The sequence below is a fragment of the Lactuca virosa genome, chromosome 2 (genome assembly GCF_052849685.1).
Source record: "Lactuca virosa cultivar CGN04683 chromosome 2, Lactuca_virosa_CGN04683_v6, whole genome shotgun sequence".
NCBI lineage: Eukaryota > Viridiplantae > Streptophyta > Magnoliopsida > Asterales > Asteraceae > Lactuca > Lactuca virosa.
In genome coordinates, this window is record NC_136427.1 from 189,140,892 (window position 1) to 189,164,600 (window position 23,709).

The window sequence follows — 23,709 nt, forward strand, 5'->3', positions numbered from 1 at the left end:
GAATATTTGTTTGTCAAGGAATGTTTCTTGACAAGAGAATCTTATATGTCAAGAGTTCAGTGGGAGTCTTAATGATCTTGAAAAGTTTCAAGAGCTAATCAAGAATAAACCTATTGTTAAACACTAGCGCACGACTAGAGGTTTGTAACCTATCGTGTTGACACATTCTTGTTTCTGTGCCATTCCATTCAAAGTTGACTATGCATGTGAGTCCCATGAGTTCTCATTTGAATGCATAAAGGCAAAGCACCTTAATCAATGAAAGTTCATTGATTTGTATGCGTGATCTACTCAACAACTTGGAAGACATGGTAGGCCCTTGTGCTGTCAGGTGGCAAGAAATTAAGATTGAACAAGTTCAGTCCATATGAGTTTGGATTTTTCATTAACCTTGTCTTGTGATTATGGTTATGACAGATTCACATGGATAGGAACACATACACTATAAAATCTAAATGATAAGGTTTCTCTCCACTTCATGAAAATGATTGTGAGGAACGCTTTCACTAGGAATATTTTAAGGAGATAGCGATTTTGTAAATTGCATTCTCGAATTCGATTATGATTACGACATCCCTCTTTATAGTTCGAATTGTGAGATTTGGCAATTAGTTTGAACAATTAAGACTTAAGTTTGTAAGTTCTGAAATTGTTTAGACACACATATGAGCTATCTAAGGAAAGGTGTATGAGTTTGAGAAGCTTAGATAAAGGCTTATCTTGTATCAGAAATATAAACTTTCATTAAATAAATCAATAAGTAATGATTTTTAGAAGTTCTGTTGATTTCTGGATACATGTCAAAGCTAGTGGGAGCATAAGTGTGATGCTAGTAAAGTAATAATTATCATGTTAGTGGGAGCATGATTATTATGTTGCAAGTTAGCAATATTAATTACAGAAAACAAAGGTTTCACTTTGCAAAGTTGCAGGGGTTGAAAGGATGTTTTGCTATAATTAAGGGAGAGAATATTATACTTTATTTCAAATCTAAAAGCTTAGATCGAGAAATTTTAATCAAATTTAGTCAAAAGATATATATGGATGTTATGTTGAAAAGATTCAACATAAGGGAATCCTATATATGGCAATATTAAGGCAAGAGACTGGTAAAGTATCACGTTTTCATTATGTATCGTATCCCATACGCTTCAGATATAGGATCGATTGCATATGTTGTAATATTCGATCGTTCTGATTTTCCAAGTGACTAGGGAATTAAGAGGGAAAAAGGACCAGAACCAAATGTGACTGAAATTAATTAAACAAATGTCAAGAACAATCTGAGGTTCGCCAAGGATTGGTCACTTATGGGCAGTTGGAAGTAGAGTATTGGATGGAGCATATCGACATTATTATGAATAGATATGATTCTATTTAGAATGAGTTGTCATATGGAAAATATGGAAATGTTTCCATAATGGGAGTTGGATATTAAGAATCTATGTAGGTTAGAAACTTTTATGCAAGAAGAATGTTCAAAGGAATGTACTTTGAATGTGAGACTTCATATATATGGAGTTGTCTTGTAACAATCTCCAATAGAGCGCTTGGTAATATCATTGGCAAGGTCCTTGTGAATTTAGTGCTATGACATTACAAAATGATCATTGTGTAAAATGTTAGAATCTAACATATTCTTATAGTGGCAAGAATTTGGTATTCTTATACTTATAATAACGATTAGGAATTGTGAAATGAGTGTCATTAGAAGTGTGTTCAGTTGATCTATTCCACAAAGTAAGGACCATAGGTAAACATAGTGTGCAATCTTGGAGCATGGGATAACTATTGTTTCAATTCAAGTATTAAGTTGATTACTCGAAACATTATACGATGAATAATGTGTAATCAATATGGTGATTGAATAATAAGTGTTTTATTTATACTCAAAAGTTTTGAGACCATATTGAATTCGATTATTCTTGTGTTTCACTTCGCATGTTTTGACTTACCGAATAACTAGGTTATTCAAACATCCACAGTCAATCATACTTTGGAAGTAGGTAATGAGGTAAGATTGTCATGAACCTGACTGTAGATTGTCTAAAGCGTTTAGACATAGAAAACGTCTGCTGCAGTGTTCATGAGTGCTCTTGAAATAAGATTTGAGTATTGAATTAAACCCACGCTCACGTGAATCTGTCACACCCCAAAACCGGAACGGCGGAAACGTTCGGGGGTGGAGGACGTCATGTACAGTATCACAACAATGCAAAGTAGTAAACAAGCAACAACATCATCCATTGCATTAATAATATAATTTAATACAAGTGTGTTCTGTCAAGTTATATAGACACCAAAAATATAAATCAAAATAAAAGATGAGTCTTGAATGAGCTCCATCTTCTCAAAACCTGGCACCGGTACCTGTCTACTGGTGACCTGAGAATACAAGTTATTTTGAAAGAGTTTATCAGCTTTAAAGCTGGTGAGTTCATAAGTATTTTAGTGTCTGTATTTGTATGAAAGTGTTTGTAAGTCTGTAATGTATAAGTTTGTAAAAGTTTGTAAAAGTTTGTAATTGTTTGAAGTCCCCTAGAAAACCCTATGTTTCCTACTAACAGTAGCCTTCTACCAAGGCATCTAGTATCTGTGTTATGTTTTTTTCCCAAATCTGACTATCATTAACCAAAAAATATAGTTTTTACATTACTGTTTATTGTGTGAAGGTCACAAAGCGAATGCAATGGGAAAATGAAATAGTACTGTAGTGTTGTATTAAGTAATTACTGATGTACTAACTACCTTAAACCAATTGTTATTTAAAGTGCCATGTGATCGGCCTGTATCCTGCTACCGACTATAAACACGACGATGTAAGACGTCAGAAGAAATGACGTTTGGCACCCGTAGACTTGCAAGTCCCACTGTAGCGAGCAGCAAGGTGTAGGATAGTCAATCCAGTATAGATCTATACACAAACTCATACGCTCCCCACTTAAGGAGATTCTGGATACAAAACGGCCATGACAAGTAATGCCATGCCCCGTTACGTGGCTCACATAACTGTAGTAATGTTCTAGTATATGTATGTGCTAGCTGTATTGTGTGTTCTCTCCCTGTCTAGCATGTATGTATGTTCTCTCTGTATGGTATTGTATGTTCTCTCTGTATGGTATTGTTTCATGTATGTACTGACTCTTTGTATGTTTCATTGTTCTAGTAATAGTATTAGTATCTCCCTAAACTATACCTATTATAGCTTACTAGTAATGTTGTTTGAATGTATGAACATGTTTGTATACCTTTGCTACCCAAAGGTTTTGAACTGAATGAAAGAAGGAACTTTTATATCTATATACATATACATAATATATAACTAGGATTCAAACGACCTTCGGACAAATAGCCTGAATACCCTAAGTCCACAACCAAACAAGGAACAGGAAGTAAGGTGAGCTATCAGTCCTAAGTCCTTTCAATCCTACTTATATAACTATATCTATATAGATACACATTTAACAGAATATAAGTTTAAAAGAGTTTAATAAAAGTATTTGATATGTAAAAGAGTTTGTAAAACAGTTTGAAGTAAAAGAGTTTGATAACACAGTTTGAAAAGTAAGAAATCCACTTGTTTGGTAGTTATTAATCACATGTGATTGATATAATAACTATAATAGTTCAACTTGTATCCCCCCCCCCATAAAAGTATTTAAAATCATTTAAAAGGTTGATTAAGGGGTATGAACTCACCTGTAGTGATTGGTTTGGATGAACAGATTGTTATAGGATGCTAAGTGTTAAGTGAAGACTTGAACACACACAAGGATCCTAGTTAACATATAATAACACATATATGTATCCAATTAGTCATTAAACAACTAATTAACCAAGTTAAGACATCCTAAGACATGTAAAACACTTTATTTAAGTGATATAAGAACTAAGGATTGCATCTAAGGGTTGTAGGACTTGGCTATTGAGTTTGGGGTCCAAGGGTAAACTCTTTATGAGTTTACGGTTTTGGGACCAACTCCATTGGAGTTTACGGTCGTAAACCCATGAGTTTACGGCCGTAAACTCATGGTACTTTTACCATTTTGTGTTTTGAAGATTATAAGTCCTAAAGAAGCATTCATACTTCAAGTCTAAGCCTTTGGAAGTGATTAGGGCACCATTTCACCCCTTTGTGGAGTTTACGGTCCATGGACCATTTCTCCTTGGGTTTACGGCCGTAAACCCTAATGGTTTATGGTCTTTTTGATGTTTAAGGTCCTAAGCACTTTAAGGATATGTTCTAGACTAGTATCCAAGGCTTGGTAAGGGACTAGGGCACACTTTGGCCCCTTTATTAGGGTTTACGGTCCAAGAACATCTTGGACCGTAAACACCTTTGATCTTGTGTTTCCTTATGTTTTCTAGATGATTAAGAAGTGTATCAAGCCTTATAACAAGCCAAGGTAAGAGTACTTACTATGTAGAAGCTTGAAAGGGTGTTAGAAGTCCAAGAACACTAGTGTGTGTTCTTGGTGAAACTAAGAACACTTGAAGATCTACACAAATGGAATGATTTCACGGATGGAATCACGTAAGATCACTAGATTAAGTAAGATATCGACTAAACAAGGCAAGAAACACTTACTTTCTTGAAGATCTTGAGGAAAAGTCGGATGATACTTGAGAGAGAAATGAGTTCTAGTTCTTGAAAATGTGAAAAAGTGAATAAAATGGCTAAGTGCCATATTTATACCCCATGGGGTTTACGGCCGTAAACACCTTGTTTAGGCCGTAAACTCCAAACTCTTGGAGTTTTGGAACTTTTATTGGTGCACAATAAGCCCTAGGGTATCCTCTCTCCTGTTATCTCTTGAAGTACTAACTTTAAAACACTCAGACTGACTCCAAAATGCTTAACAGTTAGCAGAAACAGTTTTGACTTCCATTGAAGTGAATGGTTGTACGGAATAGAAATTTCGGGTTGTCACAGAATCACTTCATGAATTTTATCACAAGTGATTGTGAGACAATAATATCATATATTCTTGAAACGAAGAGATATGAGTTGTTGTTTGCGAGTCGGTTTCACATTGATAATGCGTAACGCATCAGTAACTTGATGTTATAAAACGTATTGTTGTGTGTGATTTGATGAGTAAATAATGCAAGCATATGAGTCGACGTTTATCCATTCCTTTTATCCAAATTGGGATAAAAGCGATATTTGTGGGCCCCTCGATGATTTAGTGATGACACCTAAGTGCTTGGCCAAGCTTGGACTAGGTTGATGTGTTCAACTGAAGTCTATTGTCAGTCGTCTTAAATCGGAAATTGGGAAACAACACATAAACAGAGAGAATGATTATAATCCATGTCTCATGTCTATACAATATCTTGAGAATGGAGGAATATATGATCCCTTATCTAAAGGACGCGTTGCTGATAAGATCAGAGTTCGACAACGGCTTTTGAAAGCTACGATTGCTAATCAGATTCTGAAGTCATACTTGCAATAATAGTTATTAGACTTATCCAAGTGGGAGACTGTTGGATTAGGTGTCTAAGCCCATAACTATTTTTGGTATGTACTTGATTTGATTATGAGCATGGTCCTTTTGGGTTGCCTTCACTCATGCAACTTGATAGGATGACAAGAGGAGAGAGAGTAGAATTTATTATGTGAATAATAAATTGGTACTCAAAATGGTTTTATTAATATATTACAAGATTAATATATTATTTGGAAATCATATTATTTAATTAGTATTGATCAAATATTAATTTGGAATTAATATGGTGATGAAAAGAGACTGATTAAGTAAAGGGGACTGATATTGCAATTAACTGTTAGTTGCAAGATTAGGTTGTGGACTCCTAATAGAAGGGATGGACGAAATCTATGGGAAGCCCATAAAGATTTCGTCCAAGGGGCGTTCTAGAAGGGTTCCATGGGTTGCTTAAGGCTTAAGCAGTCATATTAGGGTTTCCACCTAAAACCCTAGTAGCCACAAGTATAAATAGACCCCTGCCTTGTGAAAATCAGATCTATGTTTTAAGAAACCCTAGAGGGCCGATTTTATCATTTCTCCCAAGTCTTCCTTTGCAAGAGTGTTTGTGACTTCATTAGAGGTGCAACACTTTGGGCACTAGGCTTTCAGAAGTTAAGATCAGAAAGGATTAAACTTGTTATTGGTACATAACAAGAGAGGTAAAGATTCTAACCCTAATCATATGTGATTTTTCGATATATGTATGCTAGTCATAGGGTTATTGCTTTGGTATTCATAGTTGTATGTTCAAATTAGCAAACCTAGATCCAAAGCAATTAGGGTTGCATGTACACCATAGGAATGATTTTATGCTCAAAACCCAACATTTATATCCAGAGAAATGTATTGAAGAGCCCCACAATATTATCTACATATCTTGGATTAAAAACTTCTCGAACAAAAATCCAATTTTCATGCAAGACCCCGGCCCATGATTTTCCATTTTTACCCTTCGGCCCAAAACACAATTCAAAGGTTAAGATCTTGCAACCATCATTAACTCCTTCTACAAGGACTAAACTTCGCCTCCTTAAGGCCCAAATCCTTTACACAATCGACTTCCGGCCCACTGTTCTGAGTCACAGAATGATACAAACTAGGCTATTATAGTATTACTGATAAATCTTATTTATAAGTTCATAATAATGTTTACGAACTAAATTATAAGTTATACTTAAAGAACGGTAAGCATAACTCAACTTACAGGTTGTTTGACGGAAAACCAGACATTATGCCGGTAGAACTTCGAAACTGAAAGCTCTGTTTCTCGCGGATCTCTGGCGCTCTAGAGTTTTACTACTAACACCTAAGAATTACTAGAGGCGGGCCCAGGGCCTCATGAAAGTTTCAGAGTGTTTGGACGAATATTGGCTAGAAAAATATGCAAGAAAACGCTCAAATATAAAGGAAATCAGGGAAGGTGTGTTGCTCTTTTCCACGTGTCACAAGCCGAGTGGCTATTTTGGGGAAGAAGGGTGCAATCCGGTGGTTACACGTGTCACATTCTAGGTTGTGCCACATGTCGTGCTCTCGTCGGTCGGAATTAATTAATTTTCTAAAATTTTTAACTTTTGCATATAGTCGCCGTTTTTTGTGGTTTTTATATCCACACATAGCTAACGATGAATACTACAACTTTCATAGGGAGGTCCTGGTCTATCTGCCAACACAACTCCATCAATCATTCACTCCCGATGAAGGACAACTCAACTAACCAATGCACGAACGATCACCAAGTCCGCTTTACCCCAGTGATGGCTACAAACCGAACCTAGTTCTCACATCAAATTTAGCCCCAACCCAACCTACGATTTTTCCCCAGTATTACAAATGATGAGGTGTCACACCCCCAAACCAAGGATGGTGGAAACGTCTGGGGGTGGCGGACTTCATGTATAGTATCACAACAACAAGTATAATAGTGCTCATAGTAAATACAACCATCATAAATATAATTGAAAAAGTTACACCGTAGTATGAGTTTACATGTTTCAAAATCAATTACATTATGATGACAAAAATGTATAAATTGACGTCTTGCGTCCCATCCTCAAAAGCAGTTGGTTACCTGTTTCACTGGTTTCCTGAGAATACAAGTAGTTTTAAAAGAGTGTCAACAATTAAGTTGGTGAGTTCATAAGCTTTTGGATGAAATGTTGGAAAAACCTTTGTTTGTAAATGTAATTGAGTACTCAAGAAAAATCCAATATTTTCCTTATACAAAGTCATGTAGTCTTAAATCCCATGACTGAGAGTATGTACTTTTAGATAGATAAAATCCCTTTTTGTAAAGTAGCATTTTCCCGTAAACTTGAAATGTTGTTAACTCCCTATGTGAGTTGTTATAACCATACTATAACTAGAATGAACCTGTTACAATGTTTTTCAGACGTCAAGATCCTATGACTTTTGTCACTCGTAGACTTGCAGGTCCAGCTGTAGCTAGCAGCAAGGTGTGGGGTGTCAATCCCAATATAGATCTATACACAATTATTACGCTCTCCCTACAAGAGATTCTGGTTATAACTTACAGGAATTTTTAATCCGTACTCAGTACAATTGAAGAATTGTCTCACAACTTACGTTAACGAGTTTACGTGTAGTGTTTGAGTAAAAACCTTTTCTGTGGTGGAAGTGAAATCTCCCTTTGTGTACTAAATTAGTGATGCGAATTTCATAAACTATAACTATTATAGTTTATCATGTAGTAATTGAAAATCCGTTTGTATTATGGTAAGACCCTTCATGTGTATGTAATAGTTTAACCAATGCATAACTATACTTATTATATTTCATCTTGCATTATTTGTAATTACAAAGGACTCTTATACTTCATAGAGTATTTTCTGTTATATAAATATGTCACAATATAAAAACACATACAAAATATGAAGTCATCAAAGATTACACTTTGCTCAACATGTTACAAAGTGTTACGAAAATTGTAAGTTGTTAACTCGTTTTAACTTTTCTACACTGTTTTAGAAAAATCATACGAAGTCAAAAACCGAATCCGCAAACTCTGAGAGTTTAGAAAACGTGTCTAGTTTGTTCATAAATTTTATTATGATTTTTAGAATTCTATAACTTGTGTGAAAATGTTCATATTCACACACTGGTCCGAATTCGTTTCTGAAATGATAGACAGTTTTGTAAAAATCACCATAAATTGTATAAAAAATATTATGGAGATGTGCAAGTAGTCATTTTAAAGGTATGAACCTGAACTATTTGCATATTACACAATTTTGAAAGATATTAAGTTTAAGATGGTCAAAACAGTCCGTGAATGGAACTAAACTTTCCTGTTGAAAGCTGATGTTTGAGTTTAGTTAAGTTTTTGGTATTTTAACTTGTATTCTCCCCCTAAAACTTGAAGAAAACATGAAAATGTGGGGGTATGAACTCACCTTGAGTGATCTCTTAGGATGGATGATGAAGAGAAGAAGTTTCCAAGTCAAGAACACTTGGGAGTTGCTTGAAGATTTGAAGATTCTATGAACAAATATGATGATATTTGTGTAAGGATTCCATGATTTGGGTGAAAGAGTGTAAGATAATCAAGTGAAAGATGAAATTAGTTACCCAAAAGTGAAGGAGAATGCTCAAGAACAACCTTGAATTTCGAGTTTAGAGAGAGTGAGTGAGAGAGAGAAATGGGTTTGCTCTTTGGTGAAGGAGTGAATAATGTGGGAGGAGAGATGAAGATATTCAGCCTTTGATCAAGATCCTTTGCTGGAGAAAGAGAGTAAAAGGATAAATAGTTGACTAGGTAAGGATGAATAGTGACTGATGGTGGCCATAAAGTGGGTATAAAGGATAGCTTGTGCCATAACTTTATGGCAAGGTCAACACTCGACCTCAAAATCTAATCCACTAGATATGATTCTTAGACAAATATTTCCCTTAATATGTGTTTAAATTATGAATATATAGGGTCTCTTATGCTAAAATACGAGTTTGGGTGAAAATATCGCGTTAAAATCACGAAAAACAAGCTTAAAACGAAGTCGGGGTCGAAAACCGGGTGAAAAGAGTGAAGCTGCGAAGTTGCTCGGATTGGGCCGAAGTTCGGTCCTTGGATGCTTAGAACCGAAAGGAGTTTAGGTTGTTGGATGAGAACCGAAAGGAGGTTCGGTCGAAAGTCTCGCAGGCGAAGCAGTCAGAGGGAACCGAAAGCGAAGGCATGCAAGAAGCGAAGGCGAAGGCTCTAGGGTTCGGTCTCGGATCCGCTTCGGCTCATCAGAGTTTCGATTCTTCAGCCGTTCGGTCCAAGCAGGTTCGGTCATTGTGAGAGGTTTCGGTCCAGGAGGCTTCTTAGGGTTTCGCCTCTAAGAGGGTTTCGCTTCCAAGAGGCTCGGTTCCATTAGGGTTTCGGTCCTATAGGGTTGTTTTTCGCATAAACTTCCCGTTTTGAGTGGTTTTTGACTAAGTTAAGGGTCGGGATGCCCTAAATGATTACAAAACTTTGAGAGAGATTTGGGAAAGATTTCGTTTGTGACCGTTTTGGATGTTTAGCTTCGCAACGCAAGGTATGTAAACCCCGTTAAGCCTCGTTATGAATGTTATACGCCCCCGAGGGGTACGGAATAATGTTTTACCAAGTAGTTTCATCACTTACCCTGATTAGGGTTTAAAAATTCTGAACATATGAATTTTCCAAGTGATAACTTCTTATTAAAATAGCGAGTTGTACAGTAGTAACATAATGTAAACCCTAATATACAAGGGTTAGCTGAGTTGAACGGTTTGACTTGTTGACTTTATTTGACTTTGACTTGACTAGAAATTGACGGTTGTCACATGAGGCCCACTCACAACCCTTCACCCAAACCTGCGATGATCTCAATCATCCTAGAGAATTCCACGATCCAAGTCATAGACTTCCATAACTGTTACAACCACCTACCCACCTAGTGAATGCTATGGTTGCTCCGCACTCTTTCAACACTTCCACAATCGCATACTGACCTAGTGAGTGCTACGGATGCCCCACAGTCTTACATCACTTCCACAACCGCATATTAACCTAGTAAATGCTACAGCTGTGCTGCAGTCTTACGCCACTCCCACAACCGCACACTAACCGAAAACATTACAATTCAAAACCCCATCCTACCGGACTTTATTAGGTTTTTCATGTCATGCTCCAAACCTCAAAGCCTTCATCATACAAGAACAGGCATAGAGGTCCTAACCCATCCCTCGACCTAAACCTAACCATGAATCTATATCATTTGCTCTGATGCTCACCACTGACCAAAGAACAATATTCCTTGCTTAAACCTGAGCCTTATCGCAATCAAAAATGGGTCTCTAGTTGTCTTAGGATGATACCATGTTAACTGACTTTCCCTATTAATCTTTAATCAAACACTATCTTATCTGCACCACCTGATTATCCGTTCAGGGCCTCGGTGACCAAGCGATAGTCTGCTCCACACTCACAATCATGACCTATCTTGGATTCTTCCTAACCTCAAGAAACCTTGGCGCTCCCTCCAGATATATCAACCCAAATCCCTGACATGGGTACAAATTCTAAAATGGCTCGCACTTGGAACTATCCCTGGCGGTCCCAAGTAACCATCCCTCACTTGGATTCATCTACATTTTGATATTCTCATAATCACCATATTACTGAGCAATCCCAAAATCTCCCTGCCTAAACACCACCACACTGAGCTTACTGGACTAAGATCCCATGATCAAACGATATTGGGTGCTCACACCCTAAACCAGATGAAGCACTTTACTATTCTCGACAAAGATTGGCGCATCCAAAGTATCTTCCCTTGATACAATTCCACATCCTTTTACAATCCCAACTGATGACAAGGAACCCAAAAGACCTACAATTCGAAACAGATAGATATTTACTTCATTGCTCTACTTACTACCCAATCAAACCCGAGTCTACTATAGACAATAATTCCATAATCCAACAATTTAGGGCAAACGTACCCAGAAGCCAAGATATACTACCGACAGAACTTGACGAAAGATTATCACATACACTGACCTCCAACTTATACAACTCGAACCCTTCGAATCATCCAAACTATTGACAATGAACGAGAAACAACCAACATTTGAGAATGCACTGACAACAACCCAGTAATCCAACTTATTTGACTGAACTAAACCCATGCAGAACCACACATATCAAACTCTGAAGTTGATTGACAGATCATCCACTACTTATCTTAGACTATAGGTAGCAATATATACATCGAGCTGACAAATCCTTTAACAACCGATACTCGACCCGAGCGACCTAACCACCCCTTGATCAGTTCATAGGCATCCTTAAAAGGGACCACTAGCTACGACCGGCTCCTCGACCCATAGCTTCCTGCCACAAAGACAAATCATGTATTCCCGAGCACATACATATGATGGAAACTTGCTCTGCACCCTTGTCTCGAACCAAAGCCTCGCATACCCAAACCGCCAATCCCTACAACCCATTCTTCTAGAACCATGAACTCAAACAGATCAATGATCTTCCAAGTAGCATACCTAGTTCTCCCCCACTAGGGTTCAAACTATCACCAACTGATGTTTCAGACAAACCACACCTCAAACTGACTCAACCAGATACATACCATCCCTGACTCTTAGAATGCATAACATAACACAAAACGATCTCCCAAATAAGGTCCCAAAAAACTCAAGGACATTCTGAATCTCAGATGGAGACCTCGGAAACTTCCCAATCATAATCGCCTCTATCATCAAGAATTTCATGTAGATACATAGGAAACAACTCTGATAATCCCTTCGTAGCACCGATTCTCCATCCAGGAACAAATGAACTACCACATACTTCGCCTATGAATCTCTGACCTTCACCCCATCGCGAGACTCAATCAGAAAACAAGAGGCATAATCCTCATAGTTGAGATACAACATAGACAACGAAAATTGTCGTTTCCGATTCACTTCTCATGATCGCCTGGAACCACCCACTAAAACATGCTCTAACTAAACTCAAAGAAGGCATACCCTTGTACCTATCTCTTATAGTCTCTACGAACATGAATCTCTTTCCACATATGAAATTTTATCGAGGCGATCAAACCACAAGAATCCTCTCATCCACTTCCACTACTAGAAAAACAGCCTTTTATGACGCGCAATGCGTGTTGTAAAACGCTCAGACGACGCGCAAATGCGTGTCAAGAAAGGCCCTGTCATAACGAGAGACGACACGCTTTTGCGCGTCGTTTATAGACGACGCGCATTTATGACGCGCAATTACGACACACTATTTACGACACACATTTACGACACGCAATGCATATCAAAGAAGGCCCTGTCATAAAGGAAGACGACACGCATTTGCGTGTCGTAACCTTACGACGCGCATTTACGACTCGCATTGCGTATCATTAAAGCCCCTGTCAAGGAAGGCCATGTCATAAATGAATATGACACACATTTTTGCGTATCGTAATTTTATATGTTTAAAAAAAATATTATTTATAGATTTACTAATTTTCAAATTAAATTTGCATTTAATGTCTCATAATAAATAAAATATCATATACAAAAATACAATCCATTGCATAAAATTTAATGTCATACAAATAATCGTTCCATGGAAAGATAAAACAAATCAATAAAAGTTGTAACGGAAAATTACAAACTAATTAGATACAAGAAATATGAAAAACTTGAAATCCCTAAGATTAATAGTTCTAACAGAAGCTTCACGTGAGATACATACAATTGGACCAGTAAGCAAGGATGTTCCCGAATCCACAATAGCAGCACAAGAACACGTACACGATATCTTCTACAAGAAGGTGCCAGTCCAAAACTACTGTTGAAGGTTGCCATGATAGCTGTTAAGATTTAAGCATAACAAGAAACCAATCAGTGACTATAATAAGCTAGAAAACAAGCAACTAATAAACAAAATAAGCAACTAATTAAGTCAAACTATGACTATGCATACAAATTGGCAGCAAACAAGTAAATAAATGAAGAAAGTTACCTTCCATTGAAATGGATTAACAAGTTCAACATATTTCCCATGGCCTAAAGCAGGTAAGTCAACACGAGAAGGAATGTAGTCAACACGAACAACAACATGCCACTCTTTTGTAACAATGTAAGCATCAAGTGTAAAAGTTAATACAAAAGCTGTAAATCATGAAATGCTCATAAAAAATCTAAATCTCTTCAAAGATACTCATATGTAGCAACTCCAACCCCAACTGTCTCTAACTTTTCCCACTCTTTTGTAACAACTTGAAAACAGGATTCATATATTGCAGAAAATTGACCAAGTCTGAACCAATATCAGAGAAAATGAAGTAATCAGAATGTGCACATGTACACATGGCAGTTTAGCAAGGATAAAACTGGAATAGACAAACTTACCTTTCTGTAATGAAGCTAAGCTTCCACTCTCCCCTAAAGTACTCAAAAGATGCACAATGATCGAAAGCCATCTATGTTCAGTAACATCAGGTAATATATTCAAAAAAACTTGTAACACTTCTTCTGGATTTTCAGTCCTTGATAGCCAACATGGGACAATAGTGGAAATCAGGTCTTCAAATACTTTCTTGGAGTGACTATCCCACTGCAGAAAACAACTTGTATTAAAAAAACGACACATTTACAGATTATGAATACAATTTATCATAAATATTAATATATTATTACCTGTTGTTACTTTCTTTTTCTTTTTCCCATGTGGGGTACCAGTTGATGGACTTGATTTATCCAAAACATAATCAAGCATGTGTTGCACCATTGATGTGGAAATCTTTATCTGTAACAAAGCGATTCTAGCAGCATTTTGAATGTCACCATTGTAGCTTCAAAACAAACACACGAGTTCTTGAAAGAGAAGCTCTTGTGTTTCAGACTTGAAACTACCATATAGAGAGCTATTAAGACATCTTAAAACAGTCACACATGGCTGTATGATGGATTGATCTTCAAAGTATGAACGATCAACCTGAAGAGCCTTCAAAATATATGATTCAACAGCGGGCCCACCAGTTGCTGAGGTAAGCTTTGTACATCACTAAGAAGAGGGAGAAAAAATTAATTCAATGAAATACTGAAATATTGTTATTACATAGTTATATAGATTACAACAAGACACTTATTTGTAGCATATAAGTTTTCACCATATGAGGGATCTTTTAGACTTTGACTGAGTCTCCTCAGTGATGCACCATGAATTTGGAAATGTGCTAAACTACAAAGATTAAAATATACTTTTTTTTAATTCATAAAAGAAATATTAAAAAAAAATTAGGGTTGTGGATGCTTACATTGCTGAGAAGTTTTGCTCCATACCATGCAGAATCTGCACCGTAAGGAGAAGTGATAACACGAATTCCATTGGATATGGAGGGAGGTAGAAGATCATGTACTTCCTTTTCTAATCCTTCTACAATTAATTAAAACATGAAGCATTTATAAATTAATATTATATTAAAAATTAAAAACATTTATATTTATAAATTAATTTATACCTGGTAACCCTGGTAAACCATGCAGTGCCTCCAGCCAACACAACTGTCCTGAACCAAGTATGATCGGTTCTCATTTTGGCAGCATGGCAACGCTCAATGCAATCTGCCACTGCCTGATGTAGACCCATTGTATTTCTGAGACCAAAAAGGGTAAAATTGGAAATTATATAAAAATAATTTAAGGGCATAAGTTTATAGATATTAAAGTGGATAAAAGATTACATTCCTTTGTTGATTCCGTCATTGTAAACACTAACTTAATGCTTGTAACATGATTCTTGTGTATTAGTGATTATGGTAAGAGGATGAAAGACTAACATACTTGGGACAACAGATGTTTGATGGAAACCAATATTTACAAGAATTCCAGGTGTTCTTCTTGCTAAAAACAAAGCTAAAGTTGCCTGCATACCTGTTTGTGCAATGCTTCCATGGCATGTACACCTGCTTCAGCATCCTTGGCTGAACATTTAGAATCACGAGCTGCAGCTAGTGGTTTCCCATAAGTTGCTTGAAACTACAAAAACACCCAAAATCAGTTGCATTGCATAACATAGGGATTATATTAGTGTAAATGATATAAAAACATACCTGTCTCTCTGTTCCAAGAAATCCGGCCATCAAAAAGTCAAAAAAAGACCACAACTCCAACACATTATATATTCTGCATAAAACAAACCATAGTCAGAATAACTAAACTAATCAAATCTCCAATTCAATGAGCAAATAAACAAACCTGAATTGGTGTTCCAATTAATATAAGCATGTGTTATGCCTTGAGCTGTTTGACAACACATGTGATTTTCGATTTTGCATTCTTAATTATATGCCCTTCATCCAAAACACAATAGTTCCAAAACATCTGTCTCAAATGCTAAACATCTATACGAATCACATTGTAGTTTAGAAACTTTGAAGATATAATAGAGGCATCAATGAAGATATAACAAAGGCATCAATGAAATTTTCAATCTCATATACCCAGTGTCCAACAAGGGTAGATGGGAAAATGATTAAAGATGGAGGGTCCTCATTGTTATTTGAAGTTCTTCGTTCCACAATATCAGATGCCATAATTGCTAATGCTTGTAGGGTTTTACCAAGCCCCATATCATCACATAAAATTCCATGAAGGTTAAACCTCTTTAAAAAGGCTAACCAGTTTATACCCTCTTGCTGATACCTTCTCAGGGTGACTTTCAACTACTTCTAGACAACAGGCATTCACTCAATCCAGGAGGAGGAGAGACACCACATGCAAGGGGTAAAAGAGGGACAAGGGCAGCAAAGCTGTGTGTGACACTTCTTCTAACAGAATGATCACAATCACTCATACACCTTAAAAGAGGGACAACTAACAGCCTTGCATAAGGAACAAGATCAGTGCCTAATCCTTGAACAAGTAGACTCATTAGCATCCCTGCTCCTTGTCTAGCATTCACAGATGCCATTTCACCCAACATAGGGATTATGTTTTCGATTACTGAGCCCATGATGTTGACTGTCATTGACTTTGCCATTGATGCGATGCATCTTGAAGCAGATAGTCTCACAGCAACATGAGAATGGTGGACACAGGTGAAAATGCATGGGAGGAGTGTCATTAGTTGGGGGCGTAATGTCTCATCTACCATTGAAGCAATAGATCGAACCACCTAAAAAAAATAAATAAAGTAAAAATAATTTATGTAAGATCTTGCTTGTTACCCTTTAGCATATGTAATAATTTTTTACCTGGATATTATTTATCAAAACTTGATACATTTTCCAATTTAGCCTTTTTGACTTTTGGAAAAATAAATATCATATTTATTTTTCTGTAATGAAGCAAGATATGAAAGGATTTCAATGTGACAAACATAGGAAACTAAATCTTGTATAGGATAAAAAAACACACCAATCAAATACCTGCCACATATGAGATTGGAGTTTGGCTTCTAGAGCATGACTTAAAGCTACTGCATTCAATTTTGAGGCCTCCATTAAGAACACCTGAATGACATCACGAGTAGGTTGAAGGCGAACACCACCAGATGTTACAATGGTCTCTAATAACCTCCCTTCACGACTCTTTTCATTCGAATAACTTGAGCTTGCATTCCCATTTTTAGTATCTATTTGACTTGTTTTTAGATCTTGATCCCAAGATCCAGATGCATTTGTTGATGACCTAGAAGAAAGTGCAGCCTGACTAGAAAGTTCTTTGCTATCAGAGTAACTCGATTCATTAGTCAATGATCTTCTCAGATTAGGGCCCCTGTTCAACAAACAAACAAACCAAAGTTGACTTATATTGACCATGTTCAACAAACAAACAAACCCATCAAATTATCTTATTTAACAAGTGTTGAATGAAAATTGATGATTGATGATGCTTACTTGGCAGACATCCACAATTATTGAATCATTTCCAGCAATGTGATTGGCCCAATATTCATCAGCAACTTCTTCATCAGGTCGACCATCTGCATCTCTGGATTTTATGTAAGGCTTGTGTTTCACACGGTTTAGATCTTCATGTAATCCATCAAGAAAAAATGCTAGAAGCTCCTGAAATAAACATTAAAACATAGATATTCAATGCTCTTATCTGAAAAGACTGTTCTGAAAATGTAACGAGTTGAGTTAAATGGTTACCTATCTTGTACCCAAACATCAACTTGATCTCCACTACACCAAGCATAATCTGAAAAGACTGTTTTGCCCCTCTTTCTACTCCCTTCAAATTGCATGGTGGTCACATCAATATTCAATGCTCTTATGCTCCTAATCCACTCATTTATTGTGTTCTTTGAAGTCAAAAGACTGTAGATATGGGAAAATAAGTAGTAGAGAAGAAAGATATGGTGTCACCTATAGAAATCGAAAGTTGGAAAAGTAGTACAGACTACACTAACAATTATTGTAGAACATGATTTAAAAATTGAGTATTATATACAAATTTAAAGTAGTCGGAATAAGAAATTGAACATTAGTGTGTAAAATAGTTAAATAAATCAGAAGAATTAAGAGTCTCTAAGATTCACTGTGGAAGAGTCCGCAGTTTCCCGTCATTCCAAAATCGGGATTCCAAAATCAGAAATCGGCATACTAATTTCAGAAATTAAACCCAGAATCGCGTTTTGGAACTATTTGATTACTGAATCAAACTCGTTCAGGGTACCGATTGGAACTATCTCGACACCGTATCGATTTGTTATCCGGGAATCGTTTGGAACGCTTTCGTACCACGATTGGGTACAGGTGATATACAGTTTGAGTTTGCATCTACGTTTCTGAGAATGAGAACAATAACAACAACAGCAAAAAAAATATAGCAATGATCAGACTGAGACTGATTTCATATCCTCTTGCTATACGAATTTAAAGTAATCAAAACCAAACACCTGGTTCCATAAAACCCCATCGCTAACATTTACAAGTTCAGAATAACTTCTAACGTCATGTGCGGAACAATTTCACACATAAATGTAAAGTGAGCCAAAAACCCTAAAACGGAGTAAATAGCAAAATCGGGTATTTTCGAATGCAGAAGATGAAATTGGGAAACGATATATCGAAAAACAAAAGAAAAATATCAAAATTAACACCACTGTACAAGTACATACAATTACAAACAGTCTTCACACACAAAAAATATACATTGACATTGAAGAAGGAGACTAAAACAATGAAATATGAGAAAGCAGAACTTACTGAGTGAGGGTTGAGCGAGCTAGCGAGAATTCTGGAGATGGAAATGAAGGAGGGTTGGATCTAGAGATGATATGGGCAGCGAGAAGAAGAAACATGAAATTTTGAGAGATGATTTTGGCTCTGAAATATTTTCGTTTCTCCCTCCAAATTGTTAGCGTTGTTCATCAAGGGGTTGAGAAATTGAGGAATGTTATAGAATTTAGATGGATAGATCATAGATGGTTTACCTTCACCCAATCTTCCCATACATCATCATCATAGCATATTAGGGTTTTTTTTAGAGGGGATGTAAGAACTAAATGTATGAGAAATCGGCCCTATCATAAGAGCCCAAGGGGATCTCTACATCAAAATGAGGCTTTCATCTCAAGGGCACCTGACGTCAACATGTGGCTGCCAATTAGGGTTTTTTTTTTTCATGTAGAGGATGTAGTTGGAGGTTTTCTTGCAGATTAAAGCCCGAGTTGTGTTGGCCGAACGAAGAAGGGTTGGAGGTGCTGGATGTAGGTGAAGATGAAGGCCCTAGGGTTTCTTTCTAGCCAATTCAAAGATTAGCATCGATGGAAGAAGGTGGAGGCATCATCAGTAGACGGAACAAGGGAGACAGAGAGAGGAGCAAATAGGCGGGGGGTTTAATTTTTGGGATGCCACCCCCCCCCCCCCCCCCGGACTAAAAACGAGCATTTCATTAAAAAAAAATTATAAAACGACATGTTCAGATGACGCACATTTTATAATAAGCGGCCTCCGTGTTTTTTTTTGCGAGACACTAATTTTAGGCCACGCAAAAATGCGCGTGCTAAATTCTTCAAATTTCTAAAGATCTAACATTATTTTTAGGGCACGCCCTTTTGCGTATCATTAATCAGTGCGTTTCGTAAAAAACGCGTCATTAAAGGTCTGTTTTCTAGTAGTGTTCCACCCTTTCCGCAAATACTGCAACCATCTAGTTTCCCCAACTGGGTCGTCCTCCAATTTATGAAATCATACGCTCACTATCTCTTTCTCCCAACATAGAAAACTAGAAGAACAAAATCATCATTATAGGAAATGACATCATAAGCCATCAGCCGATCACTCAGCCTGAAGGCTGCAATCTTCAAGCCGCTCATCCCAATTTCTCCCTCTTTGAGTCCCGCGACTCAGACTGGCACTACTTAAGCACCCCCCCCCCAAGACCTCCAAAATCAAATACTCATCTAGATTTACACCATTCAATCCCAACCTGACATGGCCATTAAGGCCCAAACAATCATCAGACCCGTCTTCATCCCAGACAGCTATAACCGAAAGGTTGATAAATACCAACATGCTGCAACGGATTCATGGTGCTAAACCATGTTCCTACCCTCCACCAACTCCTTTGAATTTCTGTGACTTTCCATGATTCACGTATGGATCCTATGCTTCAGTAGTACGGGCCCAATACTACCTTCCACATCTATCTGTATTTTCCTCAAGAACGATCCCGAATCCTCTAAGTGTAACACCCGTCAAAATTAGGTCAATAACAATCACATGTGATTATGCCAATCATGTAATGTGATTTTGTTAAACTAGTAATGTGATAAAATTACTATGTAATCCATGTTAAAATATGAAATTTCATGATACAACTCAAAGTATACGTCCATACGATTCCAAAAATGTAGAGAACATCTAAATCTGACTTCGCGTGAAGAAGTTATGATAAACCGAGCACTATAAATCTCTATAATAAGAGGAATTTAAAATAGACTTAGAATTAGCTATTGGAGTCTAAACGAAAGTCGTAGTACTTGGAATTAGCTACGCGTGCATATAAAGAACGTCAAAAACGGAGTTCGTATGCAAAAGTTATGGCCTTCCGAAGATGCAGCTGTCTAAGGGCATGACACGTGGCAAAAACCCTAGCCGCCTTAAGCCACGACGTGAAACGTGTCTGGGACACTAATCAGGGCTAGAAAACATGTGTTAAAGCTACCGGATAACTCATGGATGTCCACGACGTGACCCTGGGTATGCCACAACGTGAAATGGCCCAGAAGAGCCTATAAATAGCGATCAAGACCATTTCATTCCTTACACCAAATCTCTTCTTTCTCTCTCGTTTCCGAAGGCCGTTTTCCTTCCCGAGCCTGACTATGACGAGCTTCTGTCCGCTTAGATTCTATAGATCACGCTACTAGGGTGAGTTTCACGGCCCCACTTTCTAATATTTCGGGGGAAAACGCATACTAAATATTATATATACGTTATTATTATGTCTATATGATAGTATATTAATATCAACGTAGATAGTTATAATAACCGGGATATAGTTATTTCGTATCTGAAAATATACAACTATCGTAAAGTTGTTAGCATGTTATTGTTATAATAGTATACTAATGTAGATCTTGAGATATACTTAGGATTCTATATATATGTTGTGTGCGATATAGTTCCGAAGTTATATTCGGAAGTTCTATATGTTAAGTTATAAAGGATGTTGCTATTATTGGTTTTATGTCAAGATAAAACTGGATATGTTATATGTTGTTATTGTTAGTTTTATGTTAAGATAAAACTTGGTATTGTTATTGATAGTTTTATGTCAAGATAAAACTAGGAACGTTATATGTTGTTATTATTGGTTTTAGGTCAAGATAAAACCTGGTTTTACTTCAAGATATAGTTGTTATACTGCCTAAATGTTATGAAGTTAGGAGTAATGTTTAAAAGCATAGTCTAGTGACTTAGGGTTTTAGACATGAAAATGCTTTTGTTGTTAGAGTTATAAGAAGCCGACAAAGTCTACATGAGCTACCTCATTCATCAACTAAGATTGGGAATCTTAGTGGAAATCCTCTGACCTGTAACCGTTAATCCCGTGCGAGCGAGGAAGTTGTGTATGGATCTATGTGGATTAACGCCCCATCCGTGGTTGTTGGCTACAACCCAATCGGTTTTACGGTGGACTATAGATCTATGCGGTTTGACAACCCCACCCGTGGTTGCTAGCTACAACCCAACGGTCTGCGGGTGATGAACTGTCCTATTGATTGTTATGGACCCGGCGTCGATGAAGCGTACGGGGGAAGTATTTACCTTGGTGGAATCCTTTATGGCACCAATGGCGGTTTTATTGTGGCACCAATGGAGGAACCATTGGTGGGATATCTTTTAATCAGAGGTTTGTATGTCTAGCAACGGTTACAGACTCATGGTAGCACAACTTTAGAAGCATTATACTTTGTCGATATACAAGTATTAATGTTAAGTATAAGTTTCCCAAACACTTATACTCTAGGTACAAGAAACTTGTAGGTATACTACTTGTATATTAAGTAGATAATTATACCTAACACACATATTCGTATAGAATTGAAATAGATTTATACGTAGCAGTTTTACTCGTATAGAATTGAAATAGATTTATACGTAGCGGTTTCACTCGTATAGAATTGAAATAAGATTTATACGTAGCGGTTTTACTCTTATAGAATTGAAATAAGATTTATACGTAGCAACTTTCGTTTGTATGGAATTACAAACACTTATATTCATAGTATATGAGACTTATAGGTAAACTACTTATTTGGTAAGTAAACATTTATACCTAGGATATATATGCTAAACGTTGGAGAGTCAAAAATGATACTTTCAAAACTATACTTTTGAACTTGGCAAATGTATTATTTTTATATGGAGTCAAAACCTGCGGACTCACCAACTTTATGTTGACATATTTTAAATTGCATGTGTTTTCAGGAAGTTGATAACTATGATACGAGAAATGACGTTACACTGCCCGGTGTTTCCGCCGACGGCCGGGGTGTGACACTAAGTCACCTTCTCAAACTTGTACTCCTAGTACCCGCTAAATAGCGCATCCAAACGTACTAAAACACTTTCTAGGCTCTCCTAGGATTCCCACCTCCCCTGCCATCAGTTGCTGAAGGACTCTCATTGATGTCAGCTAACTACTTCACGAATATAATTACATGCAAAAAAATCCTAAATAATCCTTCGACTAAAACACCCAGCCCTACAACGGTTAGACTCAGACAAGAGTTGCGTAATAGGGCCAGCTCAATCAGTATGATATTATTTGACTTTTGCAGCATGTAACTTAACATATTCATGCAATAATTAACTTGCATAAATATAAATACTACAAAGCACAAAGAAAGCAACATTCGAGCATCTACACTAAAAGAATTACATAAATAGTCAGTCCTACCGCAGAAGCTCCTAAATACCTCTATTCACTAGCATGCATCACTACCAGATCACACAACAGGCATAATGCATCTTTCCTAATCAGGCATCCTACCATGCAACACTGAGCAGATCCTTAGCCCTAATCTAGCATGCAATTCTCATATAATCATATCAAACGTTAATAAAAAAATACGTATGGGTATTTTGGGAATTACCTACTTGAGCTCGGCTGATTACACGCATCGCACCCCTATTTATTTAAAAAAAAAACTTTTTAGAAAATCATTTCCGTGTAGAAAAATTTTCCAATTCCTCAGTTTGATTTCAGGCACACCCGAGAGTATGCCCGAATCCCTCAAACCAAGGCTTTGATACCAACTTGTATCACCCCAAAATTCAGACCAAGATTTTTCATTTAAAAATAAAAGTATTTATTCAATTTACAACAACAAGGATTCAGATAACACCATTTTCATTCAAACATTTATCAGAGTATTGTCAAAAGTTATCATGTGTGGAAATCTCCAAATGGATGCGACGCAATCGAGTTGTGCCCCTAGTTTAATATAAGAAAAACCTGAAACATTTAAACCACAATCCGTAAGCACAAAGCTTAGCGAGTACCCCAAAATACAACACACAACACAACACAAAAAACAAAAAAAAACAAAAAAAAAAACTATGGGTTATCAGCAATCCTAGAGACTACCCAAACTCTCAGTGGAAAAACAACATGCCCTGTGGGTTATCAGCAACCCTGGAGACTACTTGAAGTCTCAGCACACATAGTATCACATATCCTAACAACAACAATAAGACCCAACTACTCAACA

The 23,709-nt window shown here is 36.9% G+C and overlaps 1 protein-coding gene across 5 annotated transcripts; it reads right to left on the reverse strand.

The window, feature by feature from the left end:
- Positions 1-13,042: 13,042 nt before the first annotated feature.
- Positions 13,043-19,328, reverse strand: LOC145159889 (TATA-binding protein-associated factor BTAF1-like). Of its 5 annotated transcripts, XM_079078945.1 has the most exons (15): positions 18,692-19,328; positions 17,633-17,800; positions 17,375-17,545; positions 16,904-17,252; positions 15,732-16,650; positions 15,587-15,659; positions 15,408-15,512; positions 14,996-15,130; positions 14,792-14,910; positions 14,645-14,715; positions 14,172-14,538; positions 13,884-14,088; positions 13,693-13,791; positions 13,495-13,598; positions 13,043-13,342 (listed from the first exon to the last, which is right to left on the reverse strand). In XM_079078945.1, the coding sequence occupies exons 3-5, from the start codon at positions 17,383-17,385 to the stop codon at positions 16,195-16,197; spliced, it is 816 nt and encodes a 271-aa protein (XP_078935071.1). In that variant the 5' UTR covers positions 17,386-17,545; positions 17,633-17,800; positions 18,692-19,328; the 3' UTR covers positions 13,043-13,342; positions 13,495-13,598; positions 13,693-13,791; positions 13,884-14,088; positions 14,172-14,538; positions 14,645-14,715; positions 14,792-14,910; positions 14,996-15,130; positions 15,408-15,512; positions 15,587-15,659; positions 15,732-16,194. The 5 variants fall into 5 exon arrangements, with proteins under 5 accessions (XP_078935071.1, XP_078935068.1, XP_078935066.1 ...); XM_079078942.1 differs by having other exon boundaries at positions 13,495-13,791; positions 14,645-14,710; XM_079078940.1 differs by having other exon boundaries at positions 13,495-13,791.
- Between the last annotated feature and the right edge of the window lie 4,381 nt (positions 19,329-23,709).